This window comes from Chlorella variabilis (assembly GCF_000147415.1).
Source record: "Chlorella variabilis unplaced genomic scaffold CHLNCscaffold_10, whole genome shotgun sequence".
Taxonomy (NCBI): domain Eukaryota; kingdom Viridiplantae; phylum Chlorophyta; class Trebouxiophyceae; order Chlorellales; family Chlorellaceae; genus Chlorella; species Chlorella variabilis.
The window spans coordinates 521,384-537,214 of NW_005435078.1; the positions used below are offsets into that span (position 1 = coordinate 521,384).

General features: G+C 66.8%; 6 protein-coding genes across 6 annotated transcripts in view; 3 read left to right on the top strand and 3 right to left on the bottom strand.

Annotated features, from left to right (window-relative positions):
- CHLNCDRAFT_35414 (hypothetical protein) overlaps positions 1-6,060 on the bottom strand; it is a gene marked incomplete at its 3' end in the record, with an annotated part of 7,815 nt that extends 1,755 nt beyond the window's left edge. The window contains exons 1-18 of the mRNA XM_005847684.1: positions 5,954-6,060; positions 5,836-5,856; positions 5,595-5,656; positions 5,439-5,493; positions 5,139-5,175; positions 4,755-4,884; positions 4,437-4,536; positions 4,109-4,204; positions 3,701-3,782; positions 3,341-3,527; positions 3,025-3,117; positions 2,695-2,833; positions 2,169-2,397; positions 1,788-1,921; positions 1,389-1,529; positions 1,038-1,115; positions 750-838; positions 321-489 (exon numbers count right to left, since the gene is read on the bottom strand). Of these exons, the coding sequence (XP_005847746.1) occupies positions 321-489; positions 750-838; positions 1,038-1,115; positions 1,389-1,529; positions 1,788-1,921; positions 2,169-2,397; positions 2,695-2,833; positions 3,025-3,117; positions 3,341-3,527; positions 3,701-3,782; positions 4,109-4,204; positions 4,437-4,536; positions 4,755-4,884; positions 5,139-5,175; positions 5,439-5,493; positions 5,595-5,656; positions 5,836-5,856; positions 5,954-5,956 (1,845 nt within the window). The 5' untranslated portion in view covers positions 5,957-6,060. The remainder of the gene's footprint in view (positions 1-320; positions 490-749; positions 839-1,037; positions 1,116-1,388; positions 1,530-1,787; positions 1,922-2,168; positions 2,398-2,694; positions 2,834-3,024; positions 3,118-3,340; positions 3,528-3,700; positions 3,783-4,108; positions 4,205-4,436; positions 4,537-4,754; positions 4,885-5,138; positions 5,176-5,438; positions 5,494-5,594; positions 5,657-5,835; positions 5,857-5,953) is intronic.
- A 216-nt stretch (positions 6,061-6,276) lies between these two features.
- CHLNCDRAFT_133842 (hypothetical protein) lies at positions 6,277-7,106 on the top strand (the record flags this gene model as incomplete). Its single annotated transcript, XM_005847521.1, has 3 exons — positions 6,277-6,325; positions 6,618-6,812; positions 6,961-7,106. The coding sequence occupies 3 exons, from the start codon at positions 6,277-6,279 to the stop codon at positions 7,104-7,106; spliced, it is 390 nt and encodes a 129-aa protein (XP_005847583.1).
- A 758-nt stretch (positions 7,107-7,864) lies between these two features.
- CHLNCDRAFT_23132 (hypothetical protein) lies at positions 7,865-9,996 on the bottom strand (the record flags this gene model as incomplete). The annotated part of the gene is made up of 7 exons (XM_005847685.1): positions 7,865-8,034; positions 8,198-8,318; positions 8,517-8,585; positions 8,741-8,823; positions 8,942-9,079; positions 9,242-9,362; positions 9,529-9,996. 7 exons carry the CDS (start codon positions 9,994-9,996, stop codon positions 7,865-7,867), a joined length of 1,170 nt encoding a protein of 389 aa, XP_005847747.1.
- Positions 9,997-10,742: 746 nt separating this feature from the next.
- CHLNCDRAFT_133844 (hypothetical protein) lies at positions 10,743-12,254 on the bottom strand (the record flags this gene model as incomplete). The annotated part of the gene is made up of 6 exons (XM_005847686.1): positions 10,743-10,814; positions 10,907-11,050; positions 11,292-11,384; positions 11,500-11,534; positions 11,657-11,720; positions 12,201-12,254. 6 exons carry the CDS (start codon positions 12,252-12,254, stop codon positions 10,743-10,745), a joined length of 462 nt encoding a protein of 153 aa, XP_005847748.1.
- Positions 12,253-13,654, top strand: CHLNCDRAFT_57834 (expressed protein). Its single transcript, XM_005847522.1, has 6 exons — positions 12,253-12,303; positions 12,560-12,588; positions 12,706-12,774; positions 12,867-12,911; positions 12,999-13,073; positions 13,223-13,654. The coding sequence occupies exons 1-6, from the start codon at positions 12,297-12,299 to the stop codon at positions 13,358-13,360; spliced, it is 363 nt and encodes a 120-aa protein (XP_005847584.1). The 5' UTR covers positions 12,253-12,296; the 3' UTR covers positions 13,361-13,654.
- On the top strand, positions 13,620-15,696 carry CHLNCDRAFT_133846 (hypothetical protein; the record flags this gene model as incomplete). The annotated part of the gene is made up of 2 exons (XM_005847523.1): positions 13,620-14,564; positions 14,803-15,696. 2 exons carry the CDS (start codon positions 13,620-13,622, stop codon positions 15,694-15,696), a joined length of 1,839 nt encoding a protein of 612 aa, XP_005847585.1.
- Between the last annotated feature and the right edge of the window lie 135 nt (positions 15,697-15,831).

The following is a 15,831-nucleotide window of genomic DNA, read 5'->3' on the forward strand; positions in this document are numbered from 1 at the left end:
CAGGAACTTGGCGATGCTGTTGTGCTGGTCCTGCGGGGCGGTACAGGCGGTACCGGGCACACCGTGAGGGCGCCGCGCAGACGCCCACGAGCCGCCAGCCCCAGCCTCACAGAAAGCAAGCGTCCTCCCTGCCACCAAACCCAGCCAAGCTTCCTCCCCCAACGAAACCCAGCGCCCGGCGCGGTCGCCGCTGCGCCGCGCACCCCGGCCGCCCACCCCGTCCGGCCACCCCGCGCGCGGTGCACCGCAGCAGCGTGCGCACGGCGCGACAGCAACAGCACGCAGCGGCGCTGCCTGCCTGCACGCCCCTGCCCCCCCACCTTGGGTATGGTCTCCAGCACCTCCGCCGCCGTCTCCAGGTCGCCGCGCAGCACCAGGGTCTTGTACTCCACCACCGACAGCAGCAGGGTGTAAGGCACCACCCCAAAGTCCTTGTCCATGAGGTACACGCGCGACTGGGAGGCCAGGTAGCCCAGCAGGTACATGGGCCTGCAGGGCGGCGGGGGCGGCGGGGAGGGGTTACACAGAGGGGTAGGGGTTAGGGGCAGGGGCCAGGGTTGGGTTTTGGCTGGTCGCCAGCGGGGGCCCTGCCCCACACGCCCCGCCGGCGCGCCTCCCTCAGGTATCGACACCTCCCTCCCAGGTGGAGAGGTACACCCCTTGACCCTGCCGACGCTGGCCTCCCAGCCGCGCCCCGCTTCACGCCAGCACCGCGCAGCCTGTGCCGCGCAGCTGTGCGGGGGCCTCACTTGTCAAGGTGGAAGAGCGTGGTCACCTCGCCGCCGACGCAGTAATTCAGGCGCCAGGCTGCGTTGTTATAGACGAAGCAGTCGCCCACCTGGCATTGCAACACAAGCACAAGGGGTGGGGGTGACGAGGGGCCGGCGAGGCAGGCGGGGAGGAGCAGGCAGGCTGGGGAGGCGGGCAGGCAGCAAGGCAGAGCCAGGCAGACGGCAGCGCAAGCAGGCAGCGCGAGGGGGCCAACCCTGCACAGGCAGGCGCAGGCAGGTGCGTGCAGGCCGGGGGCAGCCAGTCACCCAGATGCCGGTGCGGATCTTCTCCGGGATCTCAGAGGTGAGCTCAAAGGCATCCTCAATGCCGTCCTCATCCACCTCCTGCAGCACGCAGCAGGAGTGGCAGGCAGTACCAGGCAGTGCACTCGACCTATGCTTGCACAGGCCCCTCAGCGAGCCCACACTGAGCGTCCAGCCAGCCATGGCTGAGGAAAGGAGCCAGCGCGCACGCCCTCCTGCAGCTCCGACACAACCACCAGCACCAGCACCACCACCACCATAGAAGCGGTTGCCAGCAGGCAACAACAGGCTGAGAGCTGCGCTGCACCAGCTGCGCCGTACGCAGCAGCAGCCCCAGCGGGCAGCAGGCCCCACCTCGCCCGAGGCCAGGAACGACTCCGCCACGTCCCGGTTGTACTCCAGCATGTAGAAAGAATTGTCCGAGGCGATGGCCACCAGCGAGCCGCCTTCGCTCCAGTACACGCCCCGCGCGCCCACGTCGATGCGGCGCACCACCTGCGGCGGGGACGGGGAGGGGACGGGGCGGGGACGGGGTGGCGGGCAGGGGTGGGGGGCATGGCGAGGGAGGGAGGCAGGCAAGGGGTGGGCTCAGGCGGAGCAGCAGTAGCATGCACACCCGCCAACCGTCAACCAACCGCCACACACGCACACATGAGCACTCGCCTTGCCGGAGGCCCAGTCACCTCCCGACCCCCACCCCACCACACACCCGCCTTGCCGGCAACCCAGCCACCCCCACGCCCGCACACCCACCTTGCCGGTGGCCCAGTCGTAGAAGCAGATGAAGTCTTGGGAGCGCACGCCCAGCAGCTGGCCGCCGTAGATGGCGTCGGCGGAGAAGGGGGTCTTGATGGTCTGGGCCTCCTTGAAGTTGCGGTGCACCTTGACTGCAGGGTGGGTCGATGGGGGAGGCAGGGGCAGGGGTAGGGGCAGGGAGGGAGGCCGAAGGAGGAGGGGTGAGGGAGCGAGCAGGTTGTGGTGGCAGGGGGAGAGAGGCAAGGGTGGGAGGCACACCGCGCAGGCCAGCGGCGCAGCGAGGACGGCTGCCAGCCAGCACCCCTCAGCCGGTCGTTGCGCCGTCGCGGCAGGCCCCGCCCCGCCAGGCCCACCAGGCCCACCCCCGCCCGCGCTCACTCGTGTTGCTGCTCTCCCGCGTGGCAAACACGTTAGAGTCATCTCCCCACACAAACTCCAGTGCCGACCCGAAGCTCTTGTTGCGCCAGGCCAGGGCGGTGTAGATGACGTACTCGCCGTCGCCGCACACCGTCACAAACCGGCCGTTGGGGGAGTGCTGCAGGGACTGCGGGTAGATGTCGGAGGAGCCCAGGTCCTTGACCGCCAGCGGCAGCCGCTCGCCGTCGGTCTGCAAGTGGGGCGGGGTGGCGGCCAGGGGGGCGAGGGGGTGAGAATGCGCGCGTGCATGTGGGGGTGGGGGTGGGGTGGCCGCCAGTGGGTGAGAGTGTGTGCGTGCGTTTGGGGGTGGGGGTGGGTGCGGCGGAGGCCAAGCGAAGCGATTGGTGGTTGATCGGGCGGCGCATTGCAGCAGGCTGGAAGGCACGGCTTTGGGAGCACGGCCGGGCCGAGCAGGCGAGCAGCAGGATGCCGCCGCTGCCCAGCTGCCGGCAGCCACTCACAGCCGGCGCCCCCAGCGCCTACCCACCTCCTCCATGTCTCCCAGGCTCTTCACGTTGGCCGTCTGCACTTCGTTGTGCCTGGCCCAGATGATCTTGCCGCTTGCGTCCATGGAGGCCACAGGCTCCTCGCGCCCCAGCTTCACCATCACACACCCCTCGTCGTAGCTGCGAGGGCAGGCGAGGGAGAAGAGGAAAACAGGGCAGGGAGGCGACCGGAAGGGTGAGCGGAAGCGGAGGACACGGACAAAACACAGGCGGCAAGGGGACAGGAGCCGGGGCAGGGCAGGAGGCACAGGTCGCCGGCCCGCCTGGCTGCAGCTCCGCTGACGGCTGCGTCCTGCCCATGCTCAGCTCACCCCACGGCCACGCTGTTGGAGCCCTTGACGTAGCCCACAGCCCACACCCGCTCCATGCCGTAGTTGAGCGTGTTCTCCAGGCGGTACGTGGTGCTGCGGTACAGGCGGGGGCAGCACAGGCGGCCAGGCACACGTCAAGGCACACAGGGATGACAGGCAGCACCGGCATGGGCGCAAGGACGAGCAAACAGGGAGCGTGGCGCGGCTGATGGCCGACGGCAGGGCCCAGGCTCGCACCTCCGCCTCTCCCGACCAACCCTTTTCCCCACATGAAGCACAGACCCCAAACCACAGACACGCACACCCCCACACCCACCTGTGCCACAGCTTCACGGTGCCATCCTCGGAGCCGGTGAGGATGAGGGGCAGCTCTGGGTGGAAGCAGACGGTGGAGATGTTGTGGGAGTGGCCATCTAGCGTCTGGATGCACGCCTTGGTCTGGTAGTCCCACACCTTGACCAGCCGGTCGTCGGCGCCAGACACCAGGTAGGGGCGGTCGCCGCCTGGGCAGGAGGGCGGCAGGGGGAGCAGGCAGGCGGGCAGGCGGTGTCAGGGTCTGGGCCTGCAGGCTGCTGCTTTCCATTTTTTCTTTGCTTCTTAATCTGCACCGCTGCAAGCTGAGCTGCTGCACAATGCCCGCAGCTTCATTTCATGCGGCACCGGTACCGGCACGCACCCGAGTAGTAGTCCACGCAGTTGACCCCCTTCTCGTGCCCCTCCAGCGTCATGTTGGGCGTGGGGTTGCCCAGGCTCCACACCTGCGCCGCACCGCCAGCAGCCACGCCCAGGCATGTCAGCCAGCCAGCCAGCCAGGCCGGCAGTCACCGGCTGCCCGAGAGCAGACCAGCACCAGCCCCTCAAGCTGCTGCAGGGTTGTAGAAGCCACTGTAATGCGGGCCGAAGCTGGGACTCTGCCATCAGCGGCCCAACGTACACCCTGCTCCTCGCACTCTTCGCAACTCAACCAGACAACCAATCCGCCATCCAGCCAATGATTCCCAACCCTCCCACCGACCAATCCACGACATGTACCGTATGCTCCCCTTGGGGCCACACCACCACCACCACGCCACAGAACTCCCACCTTGATGGTGCGGTCTAGCGAGGCGGAGGCAAAGGTGTTTGTGTCCTTGGGGTTGAACACCAGCTGCATCACGTAGTGCGAGTGGCCCTCAAAGATCTGCGCAGCAGACGGGACAGCAGGCAGGGGCAGTCAGGCACGGGGAGGTGCTCAGCGGTGGCATGGAGGCAGGCCGAGAGGCAGGCAGGGTGGGCAGGCCGCGGATGGTGCAGATACTTGCTAGCTCCTGCCACCGCAACAACATGCGGCAACACGCGTTGGCAGTGGCAGCCTGAACCCACTGTTGAGGGCAGGTGCCACGACAAGCACGGCAAGCAGCAGCCCCGCACACCTGGGTGCACTGCCAGCCCTTGTCCCAGTCCCACAGCTTGATCAGCATGTCATCGGAGCATGTCAGCACGTACGGCAATGTGGGATGTACCGCAATGTGCCTGCAAGGGCAGGTCGAGGTGGTGGCATGCCGAAGCAGGCACCCGGTGGCCACACACGAAAGTGTTGCCCATACAAGCACATGGATGGCTGAGCAGGCTACATCTCCAGCAACCACCTCCTCTCTCCCCGCAGCCCCAGCCAGCCCCTCTCCCATACCCTCCTCACACCCTCTGGCCCCAGCCACCCCCAGCCACCCCGGCCAGCGCAGGCGGCGCACCTGATGTAGTCTGTGTGCGCCTCAAACTGCTTCACCTTGTCCATGGTGTTGTAGTTGTACACCCGCACAAACATGTCGTCCGCGCCGCAGACGACCCACTGCTTGCGCGGCACAAACTTGGCGATGCGCACTGCACGGCGGGGCGCGGCATGGTGGGGCGAGGTGGAGGTCGGTGTGTGGGGTTGAGTGCAGAACAGGCACATGCCGAAAAGAGGCAAGCACAAGGCAACTCGCGCCCTCAATAACCAAGGGCAATCTGGCACAGCCTGGCGTGGTTCCACGGGCGCCACCCCAGTTGGTGCAGGCACTTTGCACCGACCCAAATTCAGCATGCTGCTGTCCTCCTGCTGCTGCGGCGGCGACAAAGCGTCAGCTGAGCCTCACCCGGCAGGTCTGTGACCTCAAAAGACTTGACCAGCGACTGCAGGCAGCGGCAGCAGGCAGCACAGGCTCACACACACATGTGCACAAGCCAGCATGCATGGCAGCACAGTGCTGCCGCCTCCGTGCTTGCATTGCCGACACAGTAGGCACCCCGCATGCCAGGTGGAAACTCTGTATCAGACTGGCTAGAGCCCAAAACCTGCAGACCCACTCAAGGGCCCTCGCAAGCTAGCCAGCATGCTGCTCCCCGCTGCTTCGCTTTGCTCGCTGCTGCCCCCAAGTGCTGCCCCACAGCAGCACCTGCTCCGCATAATTCCAGATGTAGACGTGGCCATTATACAGAGACGCCAAGATCCTGCAGGCAGAAAAGGCTCGCCAGGACAGGGTGAGCAAGCAGCGACGGCTGTGCTTGCACGAAGCATGAAAGTGGTGCGTGTTGCAGCGCCGGCAACGCACCAAGGCTCTGTGGGGTGCAGCTCCACGCTCTTCACGCGGTCCGAGCGCTGCGAGAATACTTTCTGCGACAGGGAACACACAGGCAAGGCAAGCTGGCAAGCAAGCGAACAAGCAGAGGCACGCGGGGCGCCCGTCCACGTGGCGCGCCGCCTGCACTGCCTCCCGCCGCCAGGCTGCTGCCCACTGCACGGTGCCAGCAGGGGCCCCGCGGGGCTGGATGACCCCCAGTGCCGTGCCTCACCTTGATATCCAGCCGCAGCGGCTGCAGCAGGGGGAGGCAGGTGATCGCGGCACGGTTGGAGGGCAGCGCAGGCGGGGTGGTCGCAAGCTGAGAGCAGGTGGGCCAGGGAGGGACTCACCATGGCTGCAGTGCGCCGCTTCGATCAGGGCCTCAGGGGCGTGCAGCGCAGCTGTTGCTGTGCCACGGCTCAGGCAACCCCCTTCCCCCGGGCCTGACGGATGCGTTGCGGGCTGGGCGATCAGGCTGGGCGATCTCGAATGCTGGGGCCGCGATGGGGGCGGCATCATTGCCAGGGAAGAAGGTCTGCCAGCTCACCCGGGCCCTCAAAACCGGCCCTGCGGACCTCCCTGCCCCATTCTGCCCTCTAGTCCCCTACCCCCACCCTTGCCGCACACCCCCAGCCGCTCGGCAAGCCAACACCAGCCAGAGCCTGAAACTTACATGACCGGCGTCGACTTTGAGCTCCCGACTTCACTCGCTGGAGGCTTCGGTGGGTGCACGGGCCGGGAAGGTCCCAGGGCCGCCGATCAGCGCCGCCGGCATGAGAAACGGTCCAGAGGCCCGTTGCGCGGCCAGTGCCGGCACGCGGAGGAGGGACCGAGCTGTGGGGCGCACGCTGGGCCCAGCCCTGCGCCCGGCAGCGGCGCCGCAGCACTCCTCAGCCGGACAGCCGCCGCCCCGGAAGCTCCTGTCGCCGGCGGCCGCCGCCGCTGCCGCTGGGACTTGGCTGCTGCGCCAGAATGGCCCAGCCTGACATGCCACGGTGCTGCCCCCTGGTGCAGATCCTTTTGCCGACGAGGTCGCTGCGCCGGGCCCCACCGCCGGCGAGAAGAAGAGCAAGTCGAGCAAGCCTGACGCCGAGGGCTTTGCCGTCCATGTTCGCATGCAGCAGCGCAACGGCCGCAAGTCGCTGACCACCGTGCAGGGCCTGCCAGAGGCGTTTGACTACAAGAAGATCCTCAAGGCGCTCAAGAAGGGTGGGCAAAGGGCTCGGTTGCCAAGCCCAGGCTTGGTTGGGGCTGGGCGCCTGCCTGATGGCGCTGCTGCGTCACGGCTGGCAGAGTGCGTGTAGGGAGCAGCCGAGGCGACCCTGTTTTCTGCCTGCCCGCCCTTCTGCCCGCGCAGAGTACTGCTGCAACGGCACCGTGATCGAGGACGAGGAGCTGGGCAAGGTGCTGCAGCTGCAGGGCGACCAGCGCAAGAACGTTTCGGCCTTCCTGCTGGGCAACGAGCTGTGCAAGAAGGACCAGATCAAGGTGCACGGCTCCTAGGCTCCCGCAGTGGAGCGAAGCGAGCAGGCGCGGCTGCCGTGCTCCCCGAGGCGCACCCTGCACGAGCGGGTGCTGCGGTGTGGCAGCGACGGCTGCAACAGTGGCGCGCAGGCGGCGGTGAACCCTGCGGCGCGCGCGGGCACTGGCCCCCCGCGCCGGCGTCTGCATCCCAAGCTGCGACCACCAGCCTAGCTGGCTCTGCTTTTTGAACCTGTTAGCCACCCCATGCCCCTAGCTACTTTACTGCTTGCTGGCCAGCCTCACGCAACACCAAACACGCAATGCTTGCAATCTCGTTGACTGCCCACTGCCTGCGGCAATGCCACAGAAGTAGCTGCGCCCTGCGGCGGAGCGCCCTTGTAACATACGGACGATTCGCTCCTTCAGCCGTATTGGTTGTTGTTTTCCCTAGCATTCGCGCAAGATGAGGCGACAGCAGGCAGTGGCAGGCACGGGTGCACTGCGTTTGAGCAACAGACAAAATGTAGCATGGGGGGTAACATGGGGCAGTGAGTGAGACCTGACTGGAAAAATGGGCAAGGAAGGTTCGCACACTCTGGTCGCAGACACACAGGTAGAATGAGACAACGCAGGGACTGCAACAGTCACGCACAGCACACACGGCATGCTTAACATGTCAAGAGGCAGGCGAGGGGGCGGCCCCTTCAGTACAAACGGAGCAGGAAGAAAGGGGGAGGGGCTGCAGGACCCGGCCCCGCGGCGGTGCCGGGCGCTTGCCGCCGCGCCCTGGGCCGGTCTCAGCCCCAGCGCACGATGGCGGAGGCCCAAGTGAGGCCCGCCCCAAAGCCAGCCATGGCCAGCACCTCCCCGGGCTTGATGTCCCCTCGCCGAACCGCCTCGTCCAAGGCCAGAGGGATGGAGGCGGCCGAGGTGTTGCCGTACTGGGCCAGGTTGGACACCACACGCTCTGCAGCCGTTGGGGGGCGAGCAGCATCGTGAGGGACGCGGCGGCGTGAGCGCCAGGCAGCCAGGCTAGCGGCAAGAGAGGCACGAGGCAGGGCAGGGCGACAGGCAGGAATGCGGGGCCAGCATGCGTGGATGCCGGACCCATCCCCAAGAGCCCTTCTCACCCGCGGGCACCCCCAGGCGGTCTGCCGCCGCACTCATGATGCGCATGTTTGCCTGGTGCATGACCAGCCAGTCTATCTGCTGCTTCTCCATGCCGGCATCCGCCAGCGCCGCCTCAATCACCTGCAGCAAACATAGGCGCGCCCGGCGGCGGGGCGTGATGGGCGGCTGCCGGGTGCTGCTCCTTAAGCGCCTGGCATCGGGGCAGCGCGGCTTCCGGTACCGGCCCTGCCACCCGCCTGCCCCGCCGTCTTGCCTGCCAACAGCCCGGCACGCATCCCCACGAAACATGCACCACGCTGAGCCCCTTCTCACGCTCACCGTGGGCACAGCGCGCACAGCAAACTTGAACACCTCCTGCCCATTCATGTGCAGGTTGCTGTAGGAACCCTGCAGATGCGCAGCAGCCAGGCGGGAAGAGCGATGGAAAGCCAGTCGAGAAGCGGCTGGCATTGAGGAGGTTGCCAGGGACGGCAACAGCGCCTCTGCAGGCTCGCCGCGGCTGCCGCCGCCGCTGCTGCCGCAGCTGTCTCCCCCAGGCGCACCTCGTCGCTGGCGTGGCCGTTGCTCAGCGGCTTCATGCCCTCCCCGGCGAACGCGCAGTTGAGGTGCCGCATGCCGGTGCCATCTGCAGGGTGCGAGGCAGAGGCGGCCCGCGGCACTGGATTATGCGTTGTTTTGGGGGCAGGGGATTCTGTCCAGCCAGCCCCAAACCGGCAGCCCCCTGCAGCCACCACAAAACCAACCTGAGTGCATGTCGATGCCCAGCAGGGCGCAGCTGCCGTCGTCCTTTGCGGTCATCACCACTGCGCCGCACGCGTCTCCAAACAGGATGCACGTCGAGCGGTCCCTCCAGTCGATGTAGCGGCTCAGCGCGTCGGCGCCTGCACCGGCGCAGCAGGCAGCAGGCATGCCAGGCTTCGTGAGGCTGATGCTTGGGGGGAGCGCGAGCGCTGCCACGGCGGGCACCGCCCTGCCAGGCAACCTGCGTGCAGAGGCAGCAGCAGGTGCATGCGCGCGAAAAGCATCGGCAGCAGCGCAAGCACCTATGACTAGCACAGTCTTGTAGGTGCCTGCACGGATGTATTGCGCCCCCGTCACCAGCCCCATCACAAAGCCGCTGCATGCTGCGGTGAGGTCAAAGGCGGCTGCGCGGCTGGCCCGAATCTCTGCCTGCGAGCAACAAAGGACGCGGGGCAGGTCGCAGCGGTGGCACACTCCGCATTGCTGCCTACAGGGATGACAGCCATTCTGGCGCGCATTCTGGCCCAGCCAAGCACGGAAGGGGCGCCCCTGCAGCACCAGCCCTGCTGCCAGAGGCGCCAGCATGCACCGCCTGGCCCCTCCCGCATGCCTGCACGGTGGTGGCGCTTCCAAACAGGTCGTCGGGGCTGGAGGTGGCCATGACAATGAGGTCCACATCCTCTGCAGCCACGCCCGCCATGTCCAGCGCGCGCAGGCAGGCCGCCGAGGCGTGGCTGCCCAGCGACTCGCCCTCCGACAGGATGTGCCGCTTCTTGATGCCCGTGCGGCTGGTGATCCAGTCGTCGCTGGTGTCCACCAGCTGCGCAAGGTCGCTGTTGGTCAGGAACTTCTCGGGCACCGAGGAGCCCACGCCCGCTAGCCGCACGCCCGCCGCCGCCGCAACGGGCACCACCGCGGCGCCAGGCCGCCCCCCGCCGCGCCGCCGCGCCGGCAGTCGGCTCAGAGCTGCGGGCAGCGCTGTGGGCAGACGCGCATTGGCCAGTGGGCGGCTACAGGCGCGCTGCAGCTGGTGGCTGCAGGCTGTGCTCGACGCCATGCTGCTATTCTGTGACGCCTGTGAATGCCGATCAACCCAGCTCAGTCCTGGCGCTCAATTGTGTGCGACCTGGCCGCCGATGGCCGAAAAAGCAGGGAGGCCGCAGAGGCGATGCACGATGGGCTGCCTGCTGTGGCCGCCAGAATGACTTCACACCACGGTCGCGCGATCAGGGGTCGGGGGAGTCCCAAGGTGTTGCTCGTTTAGCTGATCCTCGACAGGCTGGCAGTCCCGTGTCGCACTGGCCAGAAGCAAAGCCATTCGATTATCGAAACGATGTTTTGCGGGCCCTCACACACCACCAAGAGCTTGTGCTGTGCCTTGCACCGCCCAGCGGCACATGTGCTGCCATGGCTGACAGCCCAGGTGCACGAGCGGAGCTCCAATCATTTACAGCAGCATTGAAATACACGGGAAGGAAAAAGGGGGTACACATGGCACCTGTGTGCCTGGCAGGGAATGCGTTGGTACAGGGAGGAGTGGGTGACGGCACTGTGCGCCTGGGGAACACCTCGAGCAGGCTGAAAGTGTGGCACAAAATGGGAGACCTGATTGAGAAGCGGGGAAAAGGGAGCAAAGAAGACCAGACATAACCCAATCTCCGGCGTCAGCAGGGGCGCTCGGCAGCCAGCGCACCTGCTGACGCTGGGGCAAGCAAGGCACAAGGGGTCAGGGGCAAAGGCCGCACCGTGATCACGGGGCCAGCAAGCCAGGCACATGCAGCCAGGCAGCCCAGGCAAGGAACGTCACATGTCCACGCTTTTCTGTGCTATCCTGCGTATGCGCCGGTTGTAGTCCTTGCGATTGGTTGTGTACAGCTGCAGCCAGGAGGTGAGCGAGTCTCAGCCGTTTGCCAACACAGAGCATTGGGTAGACCCCCACCCACGCAATGCAGCTCCCTCCAAACTACCTGTGCTGCCTCCGGGTTGGCTGGGCTGGCGCAGTTGGGGTCTGTGAGCAGCGACTGGATGGAGGTGAGGATGGAGCAGATGTTGTGGCAGGGGCTCCAGTGGTCCTGGATGATGTCCAAGCACAGAGTGCCATCTGAATATACCTGCAGCAGGGAGCAACCAATCGAGGGGTGAGGGTACCATTGTGTTGAGGCGGTGGCGGTGTCGACCAACGGGGAAAAAAAGAGGGCTGGAGGGCGGGCCCGGCAAAGCCCCTGCCAACTGCAACATCGTCCTGCTGGCAAGCTGCGATGCGACGAGCGGCCATGTAGGTAACAGGACATGGGGCGGAGGAGCCTCTCAAGCCCCCCGCGGCCTCCTGGGCCTCCCCCCAGCCCGGCTCACGTTGGGATGGAAGACCTCGCTTGTGAACCGCACCCGCGGCGGCTTGTCGGGATACTGCTCGCTAAACGTGATGCGCAGCTGGAAGATGCCGCCCTGCGGTGGTGCGGGCCCAGCGGCGGGGAGAGGGAATTGAGGACATGCGCCACAGCCGTGGGAGCGCGGGGAGGCGGCAAAGCATGGCCAGCATTCAAGGGGGGCTGTGTCATACCTCCCAGGGCGTCTCCACTGGTCCTAGTATTGTTGCTGCAGTACAGGGCAGTAGAGGCAGGGACGAAGAAGGAGAAATGAGCGTCCGCTACCGGCACGTGGTCTGCAAAACGGACACTTTGGCACAGGCGGGCAGCCGGAGCCGGCAGGCAACATACCGCCCCAGACAAACAGGTTGTCGTCGCTGAGCGGCGAGGCGCTACAGCCTTCAGGAGGCTCCACCTGCAGTTGACGCACGGTTATTGGGAATGGGCGTGGCGATGAGCGCCCACAAAAGGCCGCAAGGGTTGGGCGCCGAGCATGGCGGGTGGCGGCGAGGCGGTGGCGCCTGGCGCAGGCACTGAAGCGCCGGCGGATCCCGGCAGCCTTCCCCAACAGCCCCCTAGGCCCGCAGCAGGCGTGGGTGGGCGTTTTGGGGCGTTTTTGAGGCCGTCTGATCAGCCATTCTGCTGCGCTCGCCTTGATAGCCTTCAAATCCGACATCAGCCTGAGCTGAGCGGATGTTGCCATCTGCCTGGACGGCCCTGCCGTGTCGCCGTCAGGTCTGGTGGCCTTCACAGACCTGCAGCCACGAATTGTGTGTCGCGAGGCTGCTCTGGCTGGTGACACGATTTGGGAGACAGGAAAGATCGACTGGGGTGGAACGAGGGGCGCGGAGCAGCCGGCTGAAGAACAGTCCACATGGGCCAAGTACATTTGTACCTTGCGAGAGTTGTCTGCGGAGCTCCTGGGGCCTCGCACGGTGTGGTGTGGCATCTGTTTCCGCAATAACGCTGCAGGAAAGCGGAAAAGGGCGCCATGCCAGGTGCGCCGTCCATGCATGGCTGCCTGGGCACGCTGCACCGGCTGAAACGTTGCTGAACAGCGGTATCGCGAGTGGTTGCAGCCACAAAATATGCTCGCTGGGAGTGCAGCACGCCTCGCCCAGTGCCGCCGCCGCCGCCAGCGGGGAGGCGGGGTCCCTCTGCCGCCGTCTCCGGCGTGCGGGGCTGCATGAAGCACTCCTTGTTCAACTGGATCACCATTGTGTTGTTGATCCCCCTCGTGGCATGGCTGTGCAGGCAGCGTGAACGGAGGCTTCAACTCCAAGGTGAGATTGTTTCCCGCTCCCGGCGGTCGTGCACACGCACGCTGCTGTCACACATTTATTCCCCGACCGACACATCACCGACAAAAAATAATTCACCCTTCGCTGACCCTGCTGCAGAAAAAGTCGTGGCAGAAAAGAAAAGCTCAGAAGAGTCGTGAGGTGAAGAAGCGCAAGGGCGTGGCCGTGGTGAGTGGCAGCGGCCCGCAAGCACCCCAACAGGCTCGTTCAGGCTGCCTCGAGTATGCGCTGCGCTGAGACGTGTCCTGTGTCTGCTGCAGAAGCACAAGCAGGCGGTGAAGGCGGTGTCTGGTGTGCGCACAAAGGTGAGAATGGAGGGAGCAGGGATGCCCGCTCCAATGCGGCCACTGGGTGCATCTGCACCTGACCGGTTGAGTTTGTCATCTGTGCAGAAGCATCAGCGCAAGGTGAACCACGCCCAGAAGCTAGACGAGAAGCAGGAGGCGGCGCTGGAGTCTGCGATGCAGGTGGGGCGCCAGGGCGGCCTCTCTCACAGGGAGCGGGCAGGGCCGAGTGTGTGGGCAAGCTGCGTGGCACAGGCACCTGGCCTGCCCATCCTGCCTGTGCGCACGGCGGCCCCTCAGCGACGGCGCCGTGCCCTCCTGGGTGACTGCAGGTTGACACGGCATCTCCCGCCAAGCCAGCCAAGAAGAGGGGCCCCAAGCAGCTGAGCAAGAAGCAGGGCAAGGGCGCCAAGAAGGCGGCGCCGGCATCGGCAGCAGCGGCCGGGGACGCTGCGCCGATGCAGGAGTAAGGGCGGTGCCGTCCCGGCCGCGGCAGTGGCAGCACCGCCGACGGCGGTGCCAGCAGCGGTGCCAGAACGGCCAGCAGCTCACTAAAAGGCTCGACTAGACAGCAGTGCAGTAGCAGGACAGCGACGCAACTGTGATTAGGCAGCAGCATCGACAGCATTAGCAGACGAGCACGGCAGCGGAACAGCTACCGTGCCAGTAAGCGCAGCGTGCAGCCTCTGTGCGCAGCACGCAGCCAGGCGGTAGGCAGCCTCAGCGCGCATGGCGTGCGCTGGCGTCGCCGAGGCGGTGATGGCTCAGTTTGCGGCGCTGCCCAAGACTGGCAAGCCGCAGCCACATGAGCACACCGTGCTGGCAGGCATGGCGCTGTCGCTGCCTGCCGCGGGCGCCAGCATTGGATGGCCCGATGGCGGCGGCAGCTCAGTGGCACCGCGTGCTTGGCCCCAGCAAGAGCTGGCGGTGGTGGCGATTGGCACCGGAACCAAGTGCTTGGGCGCATTCAAGCGCCTGCCGGGCGGCGGCGCAGTCAACGACTGCCACGCAGAGGTGCTGTGCCGCCGCGCCCTGCTGCGGTGGCTGTACGGCGAGGCGCGGCAGGTGGTGGAGCGGTACCGACAGGCGGTACAGCAGGCAGCGGGCCAGCTGGACGCGCCTGCCGCTGCGGCGGCAGCGGCGACTCGCGTGCTGCGCCTGGTGCCGCCAGCTGGCGGCGACGGCACTGCTGGAGACCTGTTTGGGGGCTGGCGCTGTGAGCTGCAGCCGGGCGTGGGGCTGCACCTCTACATCAGCCAGCCGCCCTGCGGGGACGCCAGCATCCTGGGCCCGGCAGCCTCCTGCCACCACCCGCAGCACCAGCACCAGCAGCACCAACCGCCACAGGAGACGCGAGGGAGCCAGGCCGCCCGCCAGCACAGCAGCCCAGAAGCTGCTGCTGCTGCAGCCTGTGCAGACAGCAGAGGCGGCGGCGGCAGCGCGCAAGCCCAGGCTGGCGGCTTCGGGCGGACCGGCGCCAAGGCCCTGAAGCGGCAGCGGATTGGCGGCAGCGGGGACCAGCTCTCGGCAGCGCCGTCAGGCCCAGTGGAGGAAGCCCAGCAGGCACACTGTGAGCAGCAGCCAGGGATGCAGGAGCAGCAGCAGGAGGAGCAGTGGCGGCTGCCGCAGCAGCACGAGGTGGAGCCGTATGCACAGGCGCAGGCGGTGGGCGTGGTGCGGCGCAAGCCCGGGCGGGGCGACGCCACGCTGAGCATGTCGTGCAGCGACAAGCTGGCCAGATGGTGCCTACTGGGCCTGCAGGCAAGCGCGCTGCCAGCCCCCGCTCTGCTCTGTCCTGCCTTTCGCCATCTTTGCGCTGCTTCTCTGTGCGGCGGACTTCTGCAGGTTTCGTTTACTCGCTGCCTGGTTGAAACCAGCTCGCATTTTTTGCCCTGCTGTCCCCCTGCTGCAGGGCGCCTTGCTGGGGGGCCTGCTGGCGTCGCCGCTCCACCTCTCCTCTGTCACGGTCCCACTGCAGCACGGCGAGGCAGCCGGCAGCGCAGCGCCGTCGCCAACATTGGCTGCGGTGGTCGGAGCGGCAGCGGCAGCAGACAAGCAGCCGCAGGTGCCCAGCAGTGCCAGCGTGGCAGAAGTAGCTGAGCTGGCCCTGCGGCGAGCCCTGCTGGACCGTACCGCGGAGCTGGCGGCCCAGCGGCTGCCGCCTGGCTTCCGCCGGGCGCCGCCTGCTCTGCACATCCATGTGCCAGGCTCCATGCCGGCCCCAGGCTCTGGCAGCAGCGGCGGTGGTGGCGGCAGTGAGGGCAGCCGGGCGCACTCGCTGGGACTCGCGCCATCCGCTACCCGGAGAGTGGCTGGTGGTTCATCGGTTGTGTGGTTCGCGCCGCCTTCACCGGCCTTCAAGTGGAAGCGGCAGGCAGGAAGCGCTGCAGACGTGCTGAGCGGCGGCAGCAGCGAAGCAGTGATCGGCGGCACCGGCCTGAAGGCCGGCAGCGCTCGTGTGCAGGCGGGCCAGGCGGCGCCGCCCTCGGCGCACCCCTCTGTGTGCAAGGCGGCGCTGTTTGCGCAGTGGCAGGAGCTGGCGGCCGCGCTCAGGTCTCTGTCGCCGCCGCCAGCAGTAGCACTGGCCCCAGATGCAGCAGCGGACATACCAGCACGCCCTGAGCAGCCTCAGCGGCCACCACCAGAGCAGTTGCGCCTCCAGGACATGCGGTATGGGCAGGCCAAGCGCGCCGCCTGCCCGCAGTACGCTGCTGCCTGGCAGGGCCTGCTGCAGCCGCCCTCGCCGCTGCATGGCTGGATCCCCAAGCCGGCAGCTTTGGAGGAGTTTGCGCTGGCACCTGCCTGACTGCCTGCCGCTGGCTGTACTGTTTCTGGCCCTTTTGAGTTCCTCAGTTTCCTCCCATGCTCAATGTGTGATGCTCTTTGGTACCCAGTTCAATGTGGTGGCTGCACTGCTCTCAGTCAAAAACAGAAGGTTCTC